Source organism: Ursus arctos, unplaced genomic scaffold (genome assembly GCF_023065955.2).
Source record: "Ursus arctos isolate Adak ecotype North America unplaced genomic scaffold, UrsArc2.0 scaffold_30, whole genome shotgun sequence".
Taxonomy (NCBI): Eukaryota; Metazoa; Chordata; class Mammalia; order Carnivora; family Ursidae; genus Ursus; species Ursus arctos.
In genome coordinates this window covers 21,692,196-21,710,619 of record NW_026622986.1, presented here as the reverse complement: position 1 = coordinate 21,710,619, position 18,424 = coordinate 21,692,196, and the positions used below count along the sequence as shown (strand labels likewise).

General features: G+C 43.5%; 2 protein-coding genes across 2 annotated transcripts in view; both read right to left on the bottom strand.

The window, feature by feature from the left end:
* The window catches only part of RSU1 (Ras suppressor protein 1), a 187,860-nt gene extending 180,801 nt beyond the window's left edge, over window positions 1-7,059 (bottom strand). Inside the window, exons 1-2 of the mRNA XM_026479004.4 lie at window positions 6,842-7,059; window positions 6,485-6,596 (exon numbers count right to left, since the gene is read on the bottom strand). Coding sequence (XP_026334789.1) covers window positions 6,485-6,593 — 109 coding nt within the window. The 5' untranslated portion in view covers window positions 6,594-6,596; window positions 6,842-7,059. The remainder of the gene's footprint in view (window positions 1-6,484; window positions 6,597-6,841) is intronic.
* A 7,197-nt stretch (window positions 7,060-14,256) lies between these two features.
* Window positions 14,257-18,424, bottom strand: part of CUBN (cubilin) — a 256,991-nt gene continuing 252,823 nt past the window's right edge. Inside the window, exons 66-67 of the mRNA XM_026479003.4 lie at window positions 17,395-17,630; window positions 14,257-14,727 (exon numbers count right to left, since the gene is read on the bottom strand). Coding sequence (XP_026334788.3) covers window positions 14,620-14,727; window positions 17,395-17,630 — 344 coding nt within the window. The 3' untranslated portion in view covers window positions 14,257-14,619. The remainder of the gene's footprint in view (window positions 14,728-17,394; window positions 17,631-18,424) is intronic.

Genomic DNA, 18,424 nt, shown 5'->3' with positions numbered 1-18,424 from the left:
CTTTAAGCACCCCGGTCTGTGGTATTTTGTACGGAAGTCTCTAGCAGACTAAGAAAGTAGAGAATGTTACACCTTCCTGTGTCTTCCTGGCCTAACCAACACCTCAAATCCAAAATACTGTCTTACATTGTCAAGCCTCCCACTCTGGTGACATCTGCCCAAGGAGGGCCCTGCAGATTACATTTGTCCCTCATGTCTCATGGGACAAACACACTGACAGGTCAGCACATCTCCATTCGGAAGCCCGGGGCCTCGGGCAGGCCTCAGGCCGGCAAGGTGGTGATGAAACACGCCAGTACTAAAGATACTCCGGGTCAGACGGAACCTGGCAGAGCTGAGGCTTCTTTGACTGTGAGCTTCATGCGTCAAGTACCATAAAAGGGGCTATCTTCACCCAAAGGAGGAGGCATGAGGAGAAAGGAAGCAACTGCCGAGGCAGCAGTGGATGAGAGGGCAGGAGTTGGGGTGCAGGCTCCTGAGGAGGCTCTGAGCAAAACACAGAGGCTTAACACTGACCCCTGCCGGCCAGACACCTGATCTCCACAGACTGCTCCTAGGCCACATCTTCATGCTCCTTTGCTTTAAAAAAATAAAAAAGAAACCAACCTGCACAAACTTGCTATCCGAGGAAGTGAACATGACGCAAAGAAATCATCTCTAGTTTTTGCTTGGTGACAGTGGACCTCATATATTGAGATCAAATTTCTTTGAACCAGGTTTATGTAAATTTATGGCAAGAGGAGGCAGGCTGTGGTTCCCAGCTATTATCCATACCGATTCTAGCATCGATTGTCACACGGAAGAGCTGGCGATAATGGCAAAGCCATGGGTGTTGCTACAGTTTCTGATGATAAAAACCTACTTCAGATTCATTAGACAGCTTACAGTTCTCTTAACATAGCAAATATTAATTTATCAATGGGCAATTTAAAGATTCAATATGTAGGAAGTTCAGTTATTGGAGGATATATGGTATTTTACTTATTAGTTGAAAAAATGGCTAACATTTTTTTAATGCCTGTCATTCTCAGAAGCCACAAGCACATCACAATTGAAATCCTGTGAAATGCCCTGTTGCCTCCCCAACCTGGACTCCCCCGTTGTCCAGGGCTCAGAATTTGCCGTGTGAGGCCACCGTTTTCCTCCTGGCCCTGTCACACCAGACATGCCCACCCAACTTCCCGGGAATTCTCTAGCAGGTGAGGAATGAGGCACTGGGTGCCCAGACGTAATCAAACAGAGACAAGCAGGTGAAGGCCACGGAAAAAGCACCATTGCTGAGAATTCTAAAAACTAAAGAGACATGACTTTCCATTTTTTACACAGATAAAACAGATTTTTAAAATACCAGTAATAGTGCACTATTAAGACTACTACATGCCATGCTATTGAATGAAAGTGTGTGTCCCATCCCAAAATTCATACACTGAAACCTAACACCCGTCTGTGATGGGATTAGGAGGTGGAGCCCTTGGGAGGTAACTAGGTCATAAGGGTGAAGCCCTCGGGATTGGGATTAGTGACATCTGAGAGAGGTCTCTTACCCCTTTCACCCTGTGAAGATGCTGAGGACAAAACGGTCTATGAGCCAGGAAGTAAGTCCTCACCAAATACTGAACCTGCCTGTGCCCTGATCTTGGATTTCTAGACTCCAGAAATGTAAGAAATAAATTTCTGTTACTTGTAAGCCGGCCAGTCTATGGTCCTGTTACAGGAGCCCAAGCGCACTGAGACAGGCCCGATGCCATACTAGCTACTTGAGAGATGACGACTCCCGGAATTCTATGAGGTAACTAATATTATTATTCCCATTGTATAGATGAGAAACGCGAGGCACTGAGAAGTGAAGTAATTTGCCCAAGGTTACACAACTGGGGGGGAAAAAAAAGCTGCTTACCAAAAAAGAGGCCATGGCTGACATGTCCTATCATGGCTGAAATGTCAAATGACTGGAAAAACAGTAAAAGCTCATTATTAGTTCAGTCACAGCAAAGGGGGGGGGGGGGTCACAATTATTCATAATTTATTTCCTATCTGGAGGAGATATTTTCAGTTTTTACAGTGTCTTAAAATCAAAAATAGAACCCTAAGTAGTTTGTATCATGCTCCTGCTGGTTGTAACGGGCTTGCCGTCTGGAGAGCTGGGGTGGGATCTGCGAAGGGGAGTCCGCGGGTATTTCCCTCTCTGCTACACTTTCTAGCCTAGCTCATAACTCTTAACTGAGAGCAATCCTCCTTCAGTGAACTTTCTCCAAGCACCGGAACAAGTACAGAGGTAACAGAGGTGTGCACACCAGGCCAGGAAGAGCTACTTACACCAGGATGATGGGATGGGGGCGGTTAAAATTAGCCCTGGGGGAACTTCTCGGAGGAGATGACCCAAGACTGGAGCCATGTGGCCGGACAGCTCATTCCTCCCTTCAACAAGCACTGACTGACAAGGGATGGAGGAGGCTGGCCGGGGGGAGAACTGGGACAAGAGCTTCCCAGGCCAAGACACCGCAGGTTCAAAAACTCAAAGGGGGGCATATCCGTGCAACTTAGAAAAATAAAAAAGGACCGGTCTTACTAAAGATCACAGCTAACACCACACGGTCATCCCAGCTCCCTTGTCTTTCCTCAGAGACAGCGTGCATTGGTAAAAATTCTTAACAGGGTGACCACTTCCAGGTTTAACAGGGCTTCTGAAACGGCCCTTTCAGAAAACCCGTGATCATGTTAGTTGATTATTTTGCATGGTCCTTTAGAAAGACCACGGCCTCGAAGGCAGGTTATTTTTCTTTTTTATAATTTATCTGAAAGACAGTTTAGTCTAACCTGGGTGGGGGGGGGGGGAGACCTGATAAAGGTCTGACCACCCAGAGGGCAATAAACTTGAAGAGATTAAAAAAAAAAAGTCACAAAAGACTTAAATAAAAGAAATGAAAAAAGTCTCCCTGGCTACTAATGGGATTCTCTGCTCCCACGAAGCTGATTACAGGAGCCTTCAAAAGCGGCTTCATCATCCAGGTGAGGACAGCCGCAGCGGGGCACAGCGCCGCCGTGAGATCTCTTCAATAAAGAGAACAAAATTGCTACCATTACTCTTGGAAGCGTTAAGGAGAAAGGGTGTGCAGATTTCACGCCGTGTGGGGAAAAAAAATAAGAAGGAAAATAAAATGAGGGGTAATTTCAAAGAAACAGCAATCTAACTCTTCAAGAATCCTAGACGAAAGGGCCAAGTGCTCTAGGATCTATTAGGCCACCAGAGAAAACATCAACATAGGACACAGGGGTCTGACCCAGTCTCATCGGCCACGCTCTCCTTGGTGCACACCACCGGCTATGTCGGAACTGGTTACGGCTGAGGCTTGCCGGGCTCTATCCGGATGGTCCCATCAGAGTTAACATTCAGTACGTGCTCACTCAGGACCAGGCTCGCTGCTAAGCTCTAGAAATGCATCAGTGCCCTTAGCGCTGATCCGGTCCTAACAGGTGGGTAGGTACTTACACTCCATTTGACGAAGAGGACTCGAGGCTCAGAAAAATTAAGCAGCTTCTCTAAAGTTACACAGAGCTACGCAGTAGATGGAGAATCTGAGAGTCCAGCCTATGCAACTCCAAGGCCCCACTCGTCCGCACTGCCTCTCAGGGTGGGATCTGACCACATCCAGAATCTGGCTCAATGGAAAACTGGAGAATCTGTCTGATGTCTGTCTCCAGCCTAGGACGTTCTCCCCATCAGAAAGCTTTCGCTACCTGAACTCCTGAACACATTTCTTCAAGGCCAGTTACTGTCTCAGAGGAAGTAAAGTCCTGTGTTTATATGACACAACTCTCAGAAAGCAGAAAGACAGACAGTTCACATGCTTAGAATAAGAACAAAACTCCCATTCTTATCTTCAAAACTTAATTCTTATCTTTTGAGAAACTCAACAAAGTAAAGATAATGCAGGAAAGGCTTGAGACACAATAACCATTCTCTGTCCATGCGAGTGAATTGTTCCCTGCATTTAATCTACATACTAAGACACAAAACCTCATGTTTACAGTGAAAACTTAACTAGTAAAGAAAATAAGGGAATTCTTACGCTATAGTTTATGCAACCATGTCAAATATTTTAATATCTACGATGTCAAAATATATCCAGTAAGTATCATGTGCACAATAAATGAGCCCCAGTTGAGGAATGGGCTTCTGAAGGCATCCTGGAACCTTCCAGGCTCCACGAGTCCCGAGGTCTGGGAGTTACAGCAGGAAGCAGCCATACCACAGAGGCTGGAGAAGGTCGAATCTCTAAATTCACTTCCACCGAACTCCCCAAGAAGCAGCCTTGTTCTCCCTTAAGCTATTTCTGTGGGAGAATGGAAGAAAGATCTTGCTTTTCACCACCTAATACTACACCGGAAACATCTTTTTTCAGGAAGCAAGTGGCTATCTTTTCTTCTTCAGTACAAGGCAAGGCTTCAAAGAGATAACGCAAGTGAACCAAAATAGCTATGCCGCTCTCCCTACTTACAGATATTACATAAAGAATCCTCTTCCCAGCCGAGGGCCATGAAGGTTCTCTGCAGTGCTGAGGAGCAGAGAGCCAGGCCTCCGGCTTGCGCTCACCATCCTTTGTTACAGCAGAGCCCCCAGTGATCACCACAACCTAGACAGAGCTGGGCAGGTGCAGCGAAAGCACACGTTCGGTCCCAGACACAGCGGCTCTGCTGCCGCCACCAAGAAGCCATCACCACTTGAGAGAGGCCAACTCATCTCAAGACGCTGAGATGCTAACCCGTACCAAAGCTAGAGCTCAGGGGCAGGAATCTTCCTAAGGGTTACCAAATGCCAACTGTCTGTGACTTCCCATCGCCTGTCCTTTCGCAGAGATGTTATCCAGAGCCCCAACCCCAATCTGTCCTGGGCACAAACCATGGGTTCCCAGAAATTTGACTCTGCTCTCTCCATGCCTAACAAGCAATGCATCATCTTTTAGGGTCTCCTGGATATCTCCCCTCCTTCTCCAATGTCACGTCCTGGTCTGGATCTCATCAAGCCTCAGGCCTAATCCATCAGGCTTTCTTTCATCCCTCCAACATTTTGGAGCATCTGTGGTGTCCCAGGCACTTATATAAAGAAAGCAAATATGAGTAAAGCACGGCAACAGTCCCCCCAGTCCCCAGTGTGGACGAGAGACATCTAGATTAAGAACACATCACAATCCCGTGTAACAAGAGCCATGAAGCAAGACATATCCAACTTCAGAGAGGAGGGAATGACCGTGTCAGCTTGACACGGACAGAGAAGGCTTCACATAGGCTACGGCGTCCGGGCTGACTCCTGACAGATAAGTGAGGGGATGTAGGGGGAAGAGGAGAGGAAGGAAACAATACTTCTAAGGCACAAGGATCTGAAAGAGTGTGTCCTGGTTCAAGAAGACCAATCTGTTCAGTATGGTGGGGACAACAAAGGCATGGAAGGGATAGGAACTAAAGTAGGTTTTGGTCAGACTCAGAAAGGCTTTGCATAGTATGCCAAAGAACTGGGGGCATTACTCTTGGTAATGAACAACCAGAAGTGTTTAAGGGAGAAGGTCCAAACTGAAGCCACATTCAGGCTGAAGAAGTGTTTCAAATATTAGAATTAGTTGCCAATGTCTAAAATTAGTTGCAAATGTCTAAAAATTAGGAAAATTCATATCAAAATCTGGATTCTTGTTTTCTTAACAACAATAATTACGGCAGCACGAGGCCAACATCCCCAGGTGGTGACAATTGCTTGGATGGGAGTAGCAGGTGTAGCAGCCGCCCAACTTCAGACGGGATAGCTATTACGAAGTTCATGACCATCCTCACCTGGCCCCCAAAAGACATCTGAGCGGCAATCTCTGGTTTAAAGGAGAGTTACACGTTACGTAAGATATGTTGCAGAAAAATAACACTAGAAAGCAACAGAGTAAACCACGGGGTCGGCAAAACTGGAGGGAAGAGGCTAAGTTAGGGAGACATCACAGTAGCACAAGAAGGAGGGAACAAATGCCTCAACTAAGGAGAATAAAGAGCCAGAAAAGGGTGGGGAGTCACGAAAGGCTCAACATACTCTAGGCATAAGAACCGTTATCATGAACGTTTGTGTGGCAATTGTTCAAGGGTCAAAGACTATATTAGGAGAAAGGAAGCATGATTCAAAAGTGATTCTCAATTAAAAAGAGAGTATTAAGTCAACTATGTGGGAAATCCACCCAAATGCCAACAACTCGCATAGACCACAGTGAGGTCCAGCAACAACTGTCTGTGTGCTTCTTACCTCGACTCTCAGGTTCATCTTCCAATCGGAAAGAACATACCCTGATTGTAAACTTTCTGAGCTAAGCCCTCTCCCGACAAGCGATGCTTACAAGCGGGGCGTGGTACGTAAATCATTATGACCTCTCCTACCACGGCCAGCCGGCAGCTACTTGGAAAACTTACAAACCCTCCGGGTGCTGCAAGGGGAAGGCCCAGCCCCAGAACTTACACAAGCCGTTGACATCCAGCATGTTGGAGATGCCCCGGTCACTCATGTCCACTTCCGGCTGGTTCTTCTCCCGGCTCTCCTCCACCAACTTTTTCAGAGACTTGGACATATTCTGTACCAAACGACAACAACAAAGCACGTGGGCAACAGCCAGGGGGGTGCAGCGATAGAAAGGGGAGACGCCCCGGCCTGGCACTGTCCAGTTTTCCCCTAGCCTTGGCCGGTGGGCGTCAGCGGGCAGGGTCCGGGTGCAGGGAGGGGGAGGGGACGGGGCGGGGCAGGGGACTGGGAGGCGTCCGAGACCACTCCGGTGGCGCGCAGAGAGGCGAACCCAAGTGCGACGCCACACACACTCACCGCGGAGGGCAGCACCTAACAGGTTGGGCGAGGGAACCACAGGTTTCCGCAGGGCTCACTTTAGTGGCAAACGATGCACTCAGTCAGTGCAAAATGCGGACCGGAACGAGGAACACGCCCTGTCCCGGAGCTCGGCGCAGGCGCACACCCTGGGGCTCGCAGCTCCACGCCCCGCCCGCGACTGACCCTTCCCAAATTAGGAGAACAGTTCACTAGACGTGGCTCTAGGGTGAGGCTCCGCCCACTCTGGAATGTGTACCCCGCGGCTGGCCAATCACGTCCGTCATTTGGACTTGAGACTCCGCCCCACCCCGAGGTTTGTCCGTCCCTCTGCAATGCACTCCTGTTGGCCATTCGGAGAGGACTGGGCTTGGCGCAAGCGCACTAATTTTGGCGCAGGCTCAGTTCACGGGCCGAAGCGCGGAGAGCTGTGGGCGGAAGCGGGAAAGTTTGGGGCGGGACTGGGTAGTTAGAGGGTTGTAGCTGAACTTGGGAACTGGGGAGGAAAGCGAGAAGTTGTCTGTGTCCTGCTTCTTTAATTGTGGTTCAGTTTTCGGAAGTCGCTATCCTGAGTCCCGTCCCCACAGTCGTGCCTCTCGCTACATCATGAGCGCCTCGAATATAAGAACTGCATCTGTATTCCCAGCGCCCAGCTGGGAGTCCCGGACTTGTGTGTCACGTGGAGGGGAATGCACACAGATAAATGACTGCTCTTTTCTCATACTGCATTCAAAATTATGCCATATTTTAGTTTGCTTTCTATTAAAAGATGAATTTTTTATACAATCTTCATTGTTGGGGTTTTTTTTATTAGACTTTCTACCTGCTTTTCTTTTTCTTCCCGTAACTTCTTTATCTTCTAAGAACATAGAGCTTTTCATTCCTCTCTGCTGCTTGAAATTAAGTGAATTTTTTTTTAAGATTTTATTTATTTATTTATTTTTTGAGAGAGAGCATGCACAAGTAGGGGCGAGGGGCAGAGGGAGAAGCAGACTCCCGCCTGAGCAGGGAGCCAGCCTGGGGGGGCCTGGATCCCAGGACCCTGAGATCTTGACCTGAGCTGAAGGCAGCTGTTTAACAGAGTGAGTCACCCAGGCACCCCATCAATGAATTCTTCTTGAAGATTTTAGGAACCTACTAACTTTCTGCTCTAATTTAAACTAATTATTTCTGCTCTTCTAGCTGAGAGGTGATGGGTGGTTTCTTTCACTTGGTTCCTGGGTTTAAACTGACCTTTCTTTAATGCATCTTGCTGGAGTACGGCTCAAGTAAACTTCTCTAAAACGGTGTACAGGAGGCAAAAATTTTGAGTAGTTGTATGTTTTAAAATGTCCTTATTTTGCACACACCTTTATAATTTGCTTAGCATGGAATTTTAGGTTCAATATCAGTTTCTCAGGGCGCCTCGGTGGCTTAGTGGTTAAGCGTCTGCCTTTGGCTCAGGGCGTGATCCCAGGGTCTTGGGATCGAGCCTGCTCCCCCCTCTCCCACTCCCCCTGCTTGTGTTCCCTCTCTCGCTCTCTTTGTCAAATAAATAAATAAATAAAATATTTAAAAAACAAACAATATCAGTTTCTCTTTGATCTCAAAGGCATGCTTCCACTGACCTATGCTTCCGACGTTGATGTCCAGAAATGTGTCAGTCTCCTTTGCACGCCTTTGCGAGGAACTATTGCTTTCCCTTGGGAAGTATTTGTGATCTTTTGATTATTTACCATGTTCTGAAATAACACCATAGTATCTCCAATTTGGGGTCTTTCTGAATTTAACCTGTTTAGCACCCATCTGGCCCTTTTCAGCTGAAGATTCATTTCTCTCTTCCTCTCTGGAAATTGTTTCCGTTATTTCTTTGAAATTTCTTTACTGCCATTATCTCTGACTTAGCATGTTCAGGGAAAATGTTAGGCAGATGGCAGCCTCCTGGGACAATTTCCTATAGTTATCTTTTTGCCCCCCTCATGTATTTTATTTATCTTCTTAACTTAATGTTTTGGGAGATATCCCAATGTTATCTTCCAAAACTTCTATTAAAATTTTAAAAAGCCAATACTTCAAAAAACCCCTTTCTTGTTTAATCGTACCAGGCTTTTTGTTTCATGAGTGCACTGTTCTCAGATATCTCTGAGGATAACAATTTTTAAATGTCTCTTCTGTTGATGGAATTGTGTACCTTGTGCCCTTTTCTGTAACTTGACCTAATTCTTTCCCATTCATACTGCTGTAATTCTTCCTGTCGAGTGAGTCTTGGTTGTTTTTTCATATTTGATCGTGAAGACCTGAGCTGATTTTTCTAGATAGCCAGTGTGGTTTTTTTCCTCTTCTATTTGTGATGTGTATTTGTTTCCCTCCTAGGTCAGCATGAATTTTCCTTGGGCTATTGGTTAAATTTCTTCAGAGGTGAGATCCCAATTTTTTGCCTGCTTGGAGTCACTAGGCTGCTTCTGCTGGTGGAGGGAAATGGTGAATTGCAAGCACCAACTAATACAGTTCTTGTACTTCGGGTCTCACCTCCTCATGCTGCACCTGCCAACCCCAGCCCCAGATAATGCCTGGAAAGTCCATTCCTAATTCTGTTGCACATCTGTCTTGAAATTGCTTTGGGCTGCAGTTTCTTTCCCGCTCCGCCCCCGTTTTATTTGTCAGTATGCTTTTATTCACTTCCTTTTTCCAGAAATTGATTTTCATTTCTTGATCATTCTCCTCTCATTCTCTTCACTCTTGCCAGTACAATTCTTAATAAAATGTGTCCCCAAGTTCCAGATTTTTATAACATGGAAATGGGGCCAGCTTCCTGGATATGTGACCTGTGCAGTAACACAAAGTTCCATGCTTAGCTGGGCCGCGCGCTTGGCTTCACGCTCTGCTGTCCCCACCTTGAAAAGTTTAAAGATTTTGGAACAAGGGCCTATGAATTTTCCTTTTGCACTGGGCCCTGCAAATCATGTAGCCAGTCCGGCATACAAAAGTTAATACTTATTAGAGCTTAAATAGCTGACTCAGCTTCACTGCCAAGTGCTCTTTGCTTACCTACAGTCTCTGCTGTAATGCTTCCCATTGGGAGAAACGTACTACCCCCAGTGCCAGCCCACAGAGTGGGCCAATCAAAGATAGAGTATGGAAGATGCCCGGTCCACACGAGGCACACCAGATTATGACGATTAAAGTAAATTAAGTAAATTTACATAAATTACTGCCTGTATCATTAATTTCTAAAAATGCCTTTTTAGTCTCCAACTGTGTATAAATTTATATATAGTTACCGAATTAAAATTTGAAAAGCAGATTTTTCATCAAATATCCAATAGTTGTCATATCATTTTTCTTCCAGTAACTTCCTTCTTTAAACTGATAGCCATGGGGTGACCTGTGGTTCCAATAAGTAAAAAGCTTTTTCCATTAACATTATTTCATATAATCTCTAAGTTTTTACTAAACTGATAGCAATTACATTAAAAATTTTTCTAGGTCTTATAACAGTGTGAATCTTTTTAAATAACTTTGGGGGCACCTGGGTGGCACAGCGGTTAAGCGTCTGCCTTCGGCTCAGGGCGTGATCCCGGCGTTATGGGATCGAGCCCCACATCAGGCTCCTCCGCTATGAGCCTGCTTCTTCCTCTCCCACTCCCCCTGCTTGTGTTCCCTCTCTCGCTGGCTGTCTCTATCTCTGTTAAATAATAAATTTAAAAAAAATAAAAGAATAAATAAATAAATAACTTTGATAGGTCTATGAAAATAGTTTATAATAATAAGTTGACATATTTAATAAGTCATATTTCATAAGTTCATACTTAGCCCTTCAGGCTGAATGGAAGGCACACTCTTGGGTGGTTGCCAAGGTTGGATCATAGCTCTGTCACTCAAGCTTTATATAAGTTTTCATACCTCATTTTTCTCAAGTGTAAAATGGGGGTGATGGTTCTTAGTATTCTCTTTCAGTGAGTGATACATGAGAATGACACCTGACATAGCATAAATGTTACATAGATATTAGTTCTAATTTTTCTTACTACAAGTAATATTGTTAGTATTCCCTTGGTAAATGTGTGGCAGATTTTTAACAAATTCCGTCCATTAAATGGAGTTGAAATAAATAGAAAATTATGGAAACTAGAACCCATATCCTGGGCATCTCCTAGCCCCAAACTGTCATTGGCCCCAACCATCCCCTAGAGCGTTCTTCACAAGAATGCCTGGAGTACCCGATATTCCACTGGGTCCAGAGAGAGCCTGTGGTGACCTCTTCCTGAGCTATCTCAAAGGTGACGCTGGCCAGTAATGGCTAGACTTACCCTTGAAGACTGAAAGGAATGAGATTTGTTTTTCCTGCTAAGGTTCAGTTTTTAGGGAGACAGAGAATCAAAAGGGAGAGAGATCAGGTGGCAGAGGGAAGCCCGGCTCTCCCCAAACCCGGATTCCCAGACTACGAGCAGGTGGGATAGGTATTCCCAGAAGAACTGAACCAGGAGTCCTGGTAAAGCCACCTTCTAAGACAAGTGTTAGCCCTTTGGTTGCTGGATCATGGGGAGGCCGGGGGGACAAGGTGGTGTTGGAGTTTGTCTCTTGTCCTCACCCTACTCTTCTCAAATCGTGTCTGAAGTTCCCACTCTCACCTGGAATGGGATGGGCTTAGAAGGTGACCATGAGACTTTCTCAGTTCAGAATATTGGATCAGTTGTGAACAGGAGTAATTTCCCTTTCTGTACATTTGTGCTTGTTTGTTTTCCTTCAGACCCATGTGGAATATCACTTTCTGTTAACTTCCAACTAAGACTTCCCCTCACCCACCCATCAAACCCATTCATTTTACATTATAGCTTTTTGGATTCCACTTATGGCCTGAAAGCAGCATTTGGGTGTCTCTCCGTATTTAACAACCAGGACGTCTGCACCAGTGTGAGCTCGTTGATTGTTAGCTCTGTGCAGGGCCGATCGCTCACGGTGGAGCTTCATGATGATGCAATTTGGGAGCAAAGGAAATGATCACTTAGCCACTAGATTTGGGAAGCTGGCTTGATATAAATTTCCCCATTAAGAAATTGAGAATTTTGCCTCAGGAAACCAGACAAGATGGCCCTAGGAAATGGATTTTTTGAAGTAAGAAGACATCAGTTGATGTATGGCTGTCGTGTCTACCACTTTATCCTTGGTGTGCTTACTGCATGTCACATTGGAAATGTTCAATAAACACATATAAATGAGTGAATTAAATTAAGGCAGAACCAGAGTAAATGAGATGGGTCTTATTAGTGAGAGATGACATGACCTTATATGTAAAAAAACTCTTAAGATTCCACTAAGAAAGAAAAAAAACCAGAACTAATAAATGAATTGGGTTAAGTAGCAGGATACAAAATCAATGTACAGAAATCAGTTGCATTTCTATTCACTAACCACAAACTATCTGAAAGAGAAATTAAAAAGCAATCCCAATTATAATTACATCAAAACAATAAAATAGGAATAAATTCAGCCAACTAAAAACTGTAAGACGCTGATAAAAGAGATTGAAGAAGACACAAATAATTGGAAAGACAGCACGGGCTCTCAGACTGGAAGAATTAACAGTGTGAAAACACATGTACTACCCGAAGTGATCTACAGATTCAAAGCAATCCCAATAAGAATTCCAATGGCATTTTTCTTAAAAATACAAAACCAATCCCCAAATTAGTTTGAAACCAGAAAAGATTCTGCATACCCAAAGCAATTCTGATAAAAAAGAGCAAAGCTGGAGGCATCACACTTCCTGAGTTCAAGCTATATTACAAAGCCATTGTAATCAAAACAGTATGGTATTGGCATAAAAACAGGCACATAGATCAGTGGAACAGAACAGAGAGCCCAGATATGAACTCCCATGTATATGGGCAACTAATTTTTGACAAGGGTACCGAAAACACACAATGGGGAAGGATCCCCCATTCTTCGATAAATGGTACTAGGGAAACTGGATAGCCACATGCAAAAGAATGAAACGGGACCCCTATCTTAAACTACTCAAAAACATTAACTCAAAATGGATCAAAGATTTAAATGTAAGAAACTGTAAAAACGCTAGAAGAAAATACAAGGGAAAATGTCCCTAACATCAGCCTTAGCAATGATTTCTTGGATAAGTCACCAAAAGCACAGGCAACAAAAACTAAAACAAACAAGTAAGGCCACATTAAACTAAAGAGCTTCTGCACAACAAAGGAAACCTTCAATAAACTGAAAAGACAGCCTCCAGAATGGGACAAATTACTTTTTTCCTGTTTTAAGAATTCCAATTTAAAAAATACATTATAATATTGACTATGCTTTCTTGAATTTGGTATACACACCTCCTGGATATTCTAATATGCCTCCTAGGAAAGCACATGTCTCTGACTGAAATTGACTCTTGTTGCTACCATTACTCTAATGATACAATCTGAGAGCAAATCCTCTTTCACTGTTTGGCAGCTGTTTACATTAATCTTGCCTCCAGATAAAATTCCTGTCATTTCATATGCTACTGTTAAACTTTCTCCATTTTCTATATCTTTGTGACTCATTTTTAGGTAAAAGAGCAAAATATTGTATCTCTGCCTATGAAATTTCATCTTGAGTTTTTGTCCATTGCTCTGCTTGTCAGGACCCTGTGGGTTGCATGGTCCTTGTCATCACATTCGCCATTCTTTCCAATAGGGAGTCAGCTATAAAGTGGATGTATCTGCCCATAACACAGAATTAAAGAAAGCAGGAATTTTATTTTTTTAAAGATTGTATTTATTTATTTGAGAGAGAGAGAACAAGCACGAGTGGGGGGAAGGGGCAGAGGAAGAAGGAGAAGCAGACTCCACCCTGAGTATGGAGCCCAAAGTGGGGCTCGATTCTAGGACCCTGAGATCATGACCTGAGCCAAAGTCAGACACTTAACCACCTGAGCCACCCGGGTGCCCCAAGGAAGTAGGAATTGTAAAAGTGGGAACATTTTATTTATGTGGCTCTGTACTCTGTGCAGAAATAATTTTTCTGGCACGTGAGTATTTGAGTAAGATGAAGTAACACATTCCACACCTTTCACTCACTTGGCCCCATGTTGTTACTAAGACTTAACTTTGCATATTTAATATAGGCGCTCTTGCTTTGTTAAAGGCCACGGAAAAGTTTATAGAAGCATGACTAAGCTTTTGTGACTCTACAGACTGTGTTATGAAACTAGGAATAGACAGTGGTGGGACTGCCGGAAAAGAAAGTGCAGAGAAGTTAAGCCAGCACTGAACGAGGAGGGCCAGAATGCAAATTCAGGCAGCGTGGCTCTGGATGGAGTTCATATTCTGAAGGATTCGCGTAGTTCGTCCAAGTGTAAAAACTCAGCTGGAAAACTTACATGGGCCTGCTAGTGGAAGACTAAACTTTGATGAGTTACAAATTAATGCGGCATCATTGCGTACCGTTCAAGAATGTTTATTACCCCCATGTGACATTCCCAGGGAAAAGCATACTGTTTTATCATTAACTTTTGACAACTGAAGTCACATATGCCATCATTATTTCCAACTCTTTAAGGAATTTTTTAAAATGTTGAGCTCAAAGTGTTAGAGGTAAGGATGACATGCACAGCCAAGACTAAAGAAGCCACATTCGATACTTTTTAAAAAATGCACAGACATTGATTTCACACATACTTTGGTGAAAAAAAGTTCAGGTTATTCCCAGTGGGCCAGGCAAAACGCTGTATGAGGATGGCAGGCTTGTGTCCAATGTCACGTCTGATGGGCCCTGCAGTCACGCCAACACACTGCATGACGCAGTTAGCTGTCCCAAGTTAATCGGAACGCTGACGGACGTACCGCATACTCTGCGTGAAATTTTATGAAGACCCGATGCGAAGAGGCCATAAAGGGAGCTATGTTGGTGTCCTAAGATTGAAAAATAAAAGAAAGTAACAAATTATATTTTTCACAAATTTGAACATTTTGCTGGAAACGTTAGCCTAGTAAAGTACTACACAAAGAAACTTTATAGAATTTACAGTAAACTTGCACATTTTTCTAGAAGGAATCTTGCTAAGAATTAATATAGATGCCTTACAAAAGAATATTGCTGGTGGGGAGGAGGACTGAGGGGAAATGGGGATTCACTGCTAGTGGATACAGAGTTTCTCTTTGGGGTAATGAAATATCCTAGAATTGATTAATCTACTAAAAACTACTGAATGTACATTGTAAGAAAATGAATTGGTTGTGAATATTATACCTCAATGAATTTATCATTTAAAATTGAATTGGTTGTGAATATTATACTTCAATGAATATTGGTTTGTGGTTTGTGAATATTTTACTTCAATGAAATTATCATTAAAAATTGAATTTCCAATTCAACTTCTTACCGAAATCTTAATTTTTCTGATGGAAACACATACTTATTTTTTGCAACTGAAACAACCATATCAGTAAAGTCTACAACTTTCCCCTATTAGCATCTGTAGTTTCTATTTAGGATTTATTTTTGTATCCTTTCTGTCTGTAATAAATGGCACTGTGAAAATGGATATCCACATACAAAGGAATGAAACTACATCACACAGAAGTCAACTCAAAATGAGCTAAAGACCTGAAACCATGAAACTCCTAGAAGAACACATGGGCAGTAAGCTCCTTGATGGCAGTTTTGTCAATGATTTTTTGGACTTGATACCAAAGCAAAGGCAACAAAAGCAAATATAAACAAGAGGAACGACATCACACTAAAAAGCTCCTGGACAGCAAAGGAAACCATCAACAAAATGAAAAGGCAACCTACTGAGTGGGAGAAAATATTTGCAAATTGTGTGTCTGAGAAGGTGTTAACATTGAAAATATATAAAGAACTCACACAACTCAATAACAAAAACAAACAGTCCTATTAAAAAATGGGCAAAGGACCTGACTGGACGTTTTTCCAAAGAAGACAAACAGATGGCCAGCAAGCACATGAAAAGATGTTCAACATTACTAATCATCAGAGAATGCAAATCAAAACCACAATGAGATATCCTTTCATACCTGTTAGAATGGCTATTATAAAAAATACAAGAAATAACAAGTGTTGCTGAGGATGTGGAGAAAAGGGGAATCTTCATGCACTGTTGGTGGGAATGTAAATTGCTGTGGCCACTGTGGAGAATAATATGGAGGTTCCTCAAAAAATTAAAAACAGGACAACCATATACCAGAAATTCTACTACTGGGAATTTATCCAAAGAAAATAAAAACACCATCTTGAAAAGATATCTGCACCCGTATGTTCACTGCAGCATTATTTATGATAGCCAAGATGCAGAAGCAATTTGTGTCCACCTATGGACAAACGGATAAATACATGGTATCTATATGTATATATGGTAATATAATAGTAAAGGGGTATTATCCAGCCATCAGGAAGGAAATCCTGCTGGCTGTGTCAACATGGAAGATCCTTGAAGTCATTATGCTAGGTGAAATAAGTGAGAGAAAGAAAGATAAATACTATATGATCTCACTTATTTGTGAAATCTAACAAAACAAAACAAAACTCTTAGATACAGAGAACTGATTGGAGTCCCTTAGGGGCAGGAGGTGGGAGTGGGTGAAATGGATGAAGGGTGTCTGTCAAAAGGTACAGACTCCCAGTTAGAACTAAGCCCTAGGGATGTACTGTATAGCATGGAGACTGTAGACAGTAACACTTCAGTGTAAATTTGAAAGTTTCTGAGGGAGTAGATCTTAAAAGTTCTCATCACAAAAAAACCCTCAAATTTATGTTATACACCTGGAACTAATATATTATATGTCAATTTTATCTCAATTTTAAAAAACCAAACAACTCTTTAGACATCTAGCTGTTGTAATCCCCTGTCCAGTTAATTAGAAAGCCTAGCTAAGTAAAGAGCAGAACAGTAGGAAACAGATATGCTCTCAGCAGTGGTCACATTTCCCTTCCTGGAAAGCCCTGCATCTCCTTTCATACAAAATGAGAGGATGGTGAAGGCAGATGCAAGCAATACTGAGTCACTGTCAGAATCCTCACTTGATGTTTAGGGATCTATGACATCAGCACTTTGTGAAAACAAACTACTAGTCACCAGATCCATCTTAAATCTCCCGTTTTATTTCTTCAAAAAAATCCTGCAATTTTCAACAAGAAGTAGATGAAATGGAACCAGGTGTCCAAATTGTCCATAGTTGCCTTCATGGAGACCACGATATGGGTATTCAACCCTGGGCAGCTCATTGAAATCACATACGGAGCTTTTAAAAGACAACGTACAGCGGCTCCTGTCCCAGAAATTCTGAGTCAGCAGGTGTGAACGGGCACTGGAAGTCTGCCCCGTGAAACACCTGCACAAGCCAATCTGATGGGGTGGAGTCTGGGAACTACTATTATTAATTTCACGCAAATCCCACTAGGTGGCACTCGTGCTCCCCAAATGGAAAGGAAAATCTGGAAGCTGCTGAAATCTGTAAAAGGCTTGTGCCCCGTACTTTGCATGGGTCTGCCTTTAAAAATGTATACTGTTATTACTTAAAAATAATGAATGGAAATTTTTAAATGTTTGTTTTACTCACTGCCCCACAATATGGTCCAGAGGACGGAGAATTGGCATCTGGTCCATTGTAGAGGATAAGGTAGTTCTGGACACAGTCTCCAGGATCATCAATGCTGATAAAGTAAAAGCTGACCGTGACAGGTCTTCCAGCGGGAGCGATGATGGCCCATTCGCAGTGAGTGTTGTTTGGGTAAGTGCCTGGATAGCCGGGGCTGGTGAAGGAGCCGCTGTCTCCATAAAGAGTTCCACCACAGCCTGCAAGGAAACCAGCGCAGGACGTTTGATTGAACAAACTGGAAACCATCCCCTCGTGAGACGGTAAGATGGTGGCTATTTTCTCAAAATGCTGAGACCCTCGGCAAGAATAGAGGAGGCAGAAACCCCTTTCCTGCTCCTCTTGTGGGCCACATGCCTCCCACGCCCTCACCACCACCTCCTCCCACTCCCTCCACCATATCTTCTGTCCCTGTATCTCATGACCTTGGGACCATTTCTTCCAGGACCTTTCTTTGAAAACAGTGAGTTGAGAACACAGTGGGAAAACAAAGAACCTGATAAAGTAGCTATAGGAGATAATAATTAAACCGTTGTATTCTTTGGACAGTGTAGGGCTCTCCATATGCCCTCAGTTGATGACGATGGGAGTGAAGTAAAATTAGAAGTGAAATTCCAGGGCTGAACCCAAAGAGTGTCATTGTAGGTTTTGACAAAAATTATTTTATTGTATAAGTGACTTTCCCGAGCTTATAACAGTACTAAAACTGACATGCTCAGAGCCAGAACTCGGTGAGTATTGGTGTTAATTTGTGTATGAATGCTGTCGTGACTCAGACCGGATACCTGGGGACCCAGATACTCTGCTGCACAGGAGGAAACCGCACCGTAGGATTAAAAGACGCGGAGCTGGGTGTCTGACCCCTGGAGGTATAGTCCTGCTTCTACCACAATCTAGCGGTGCATTCTGGAAAACTCATTAACCTCATGTTTTATTTCCTCCTCTGTAAAATTAGGGCACTGGAGAGCATCTGCAAGCATCTTTAGCTGCCAAG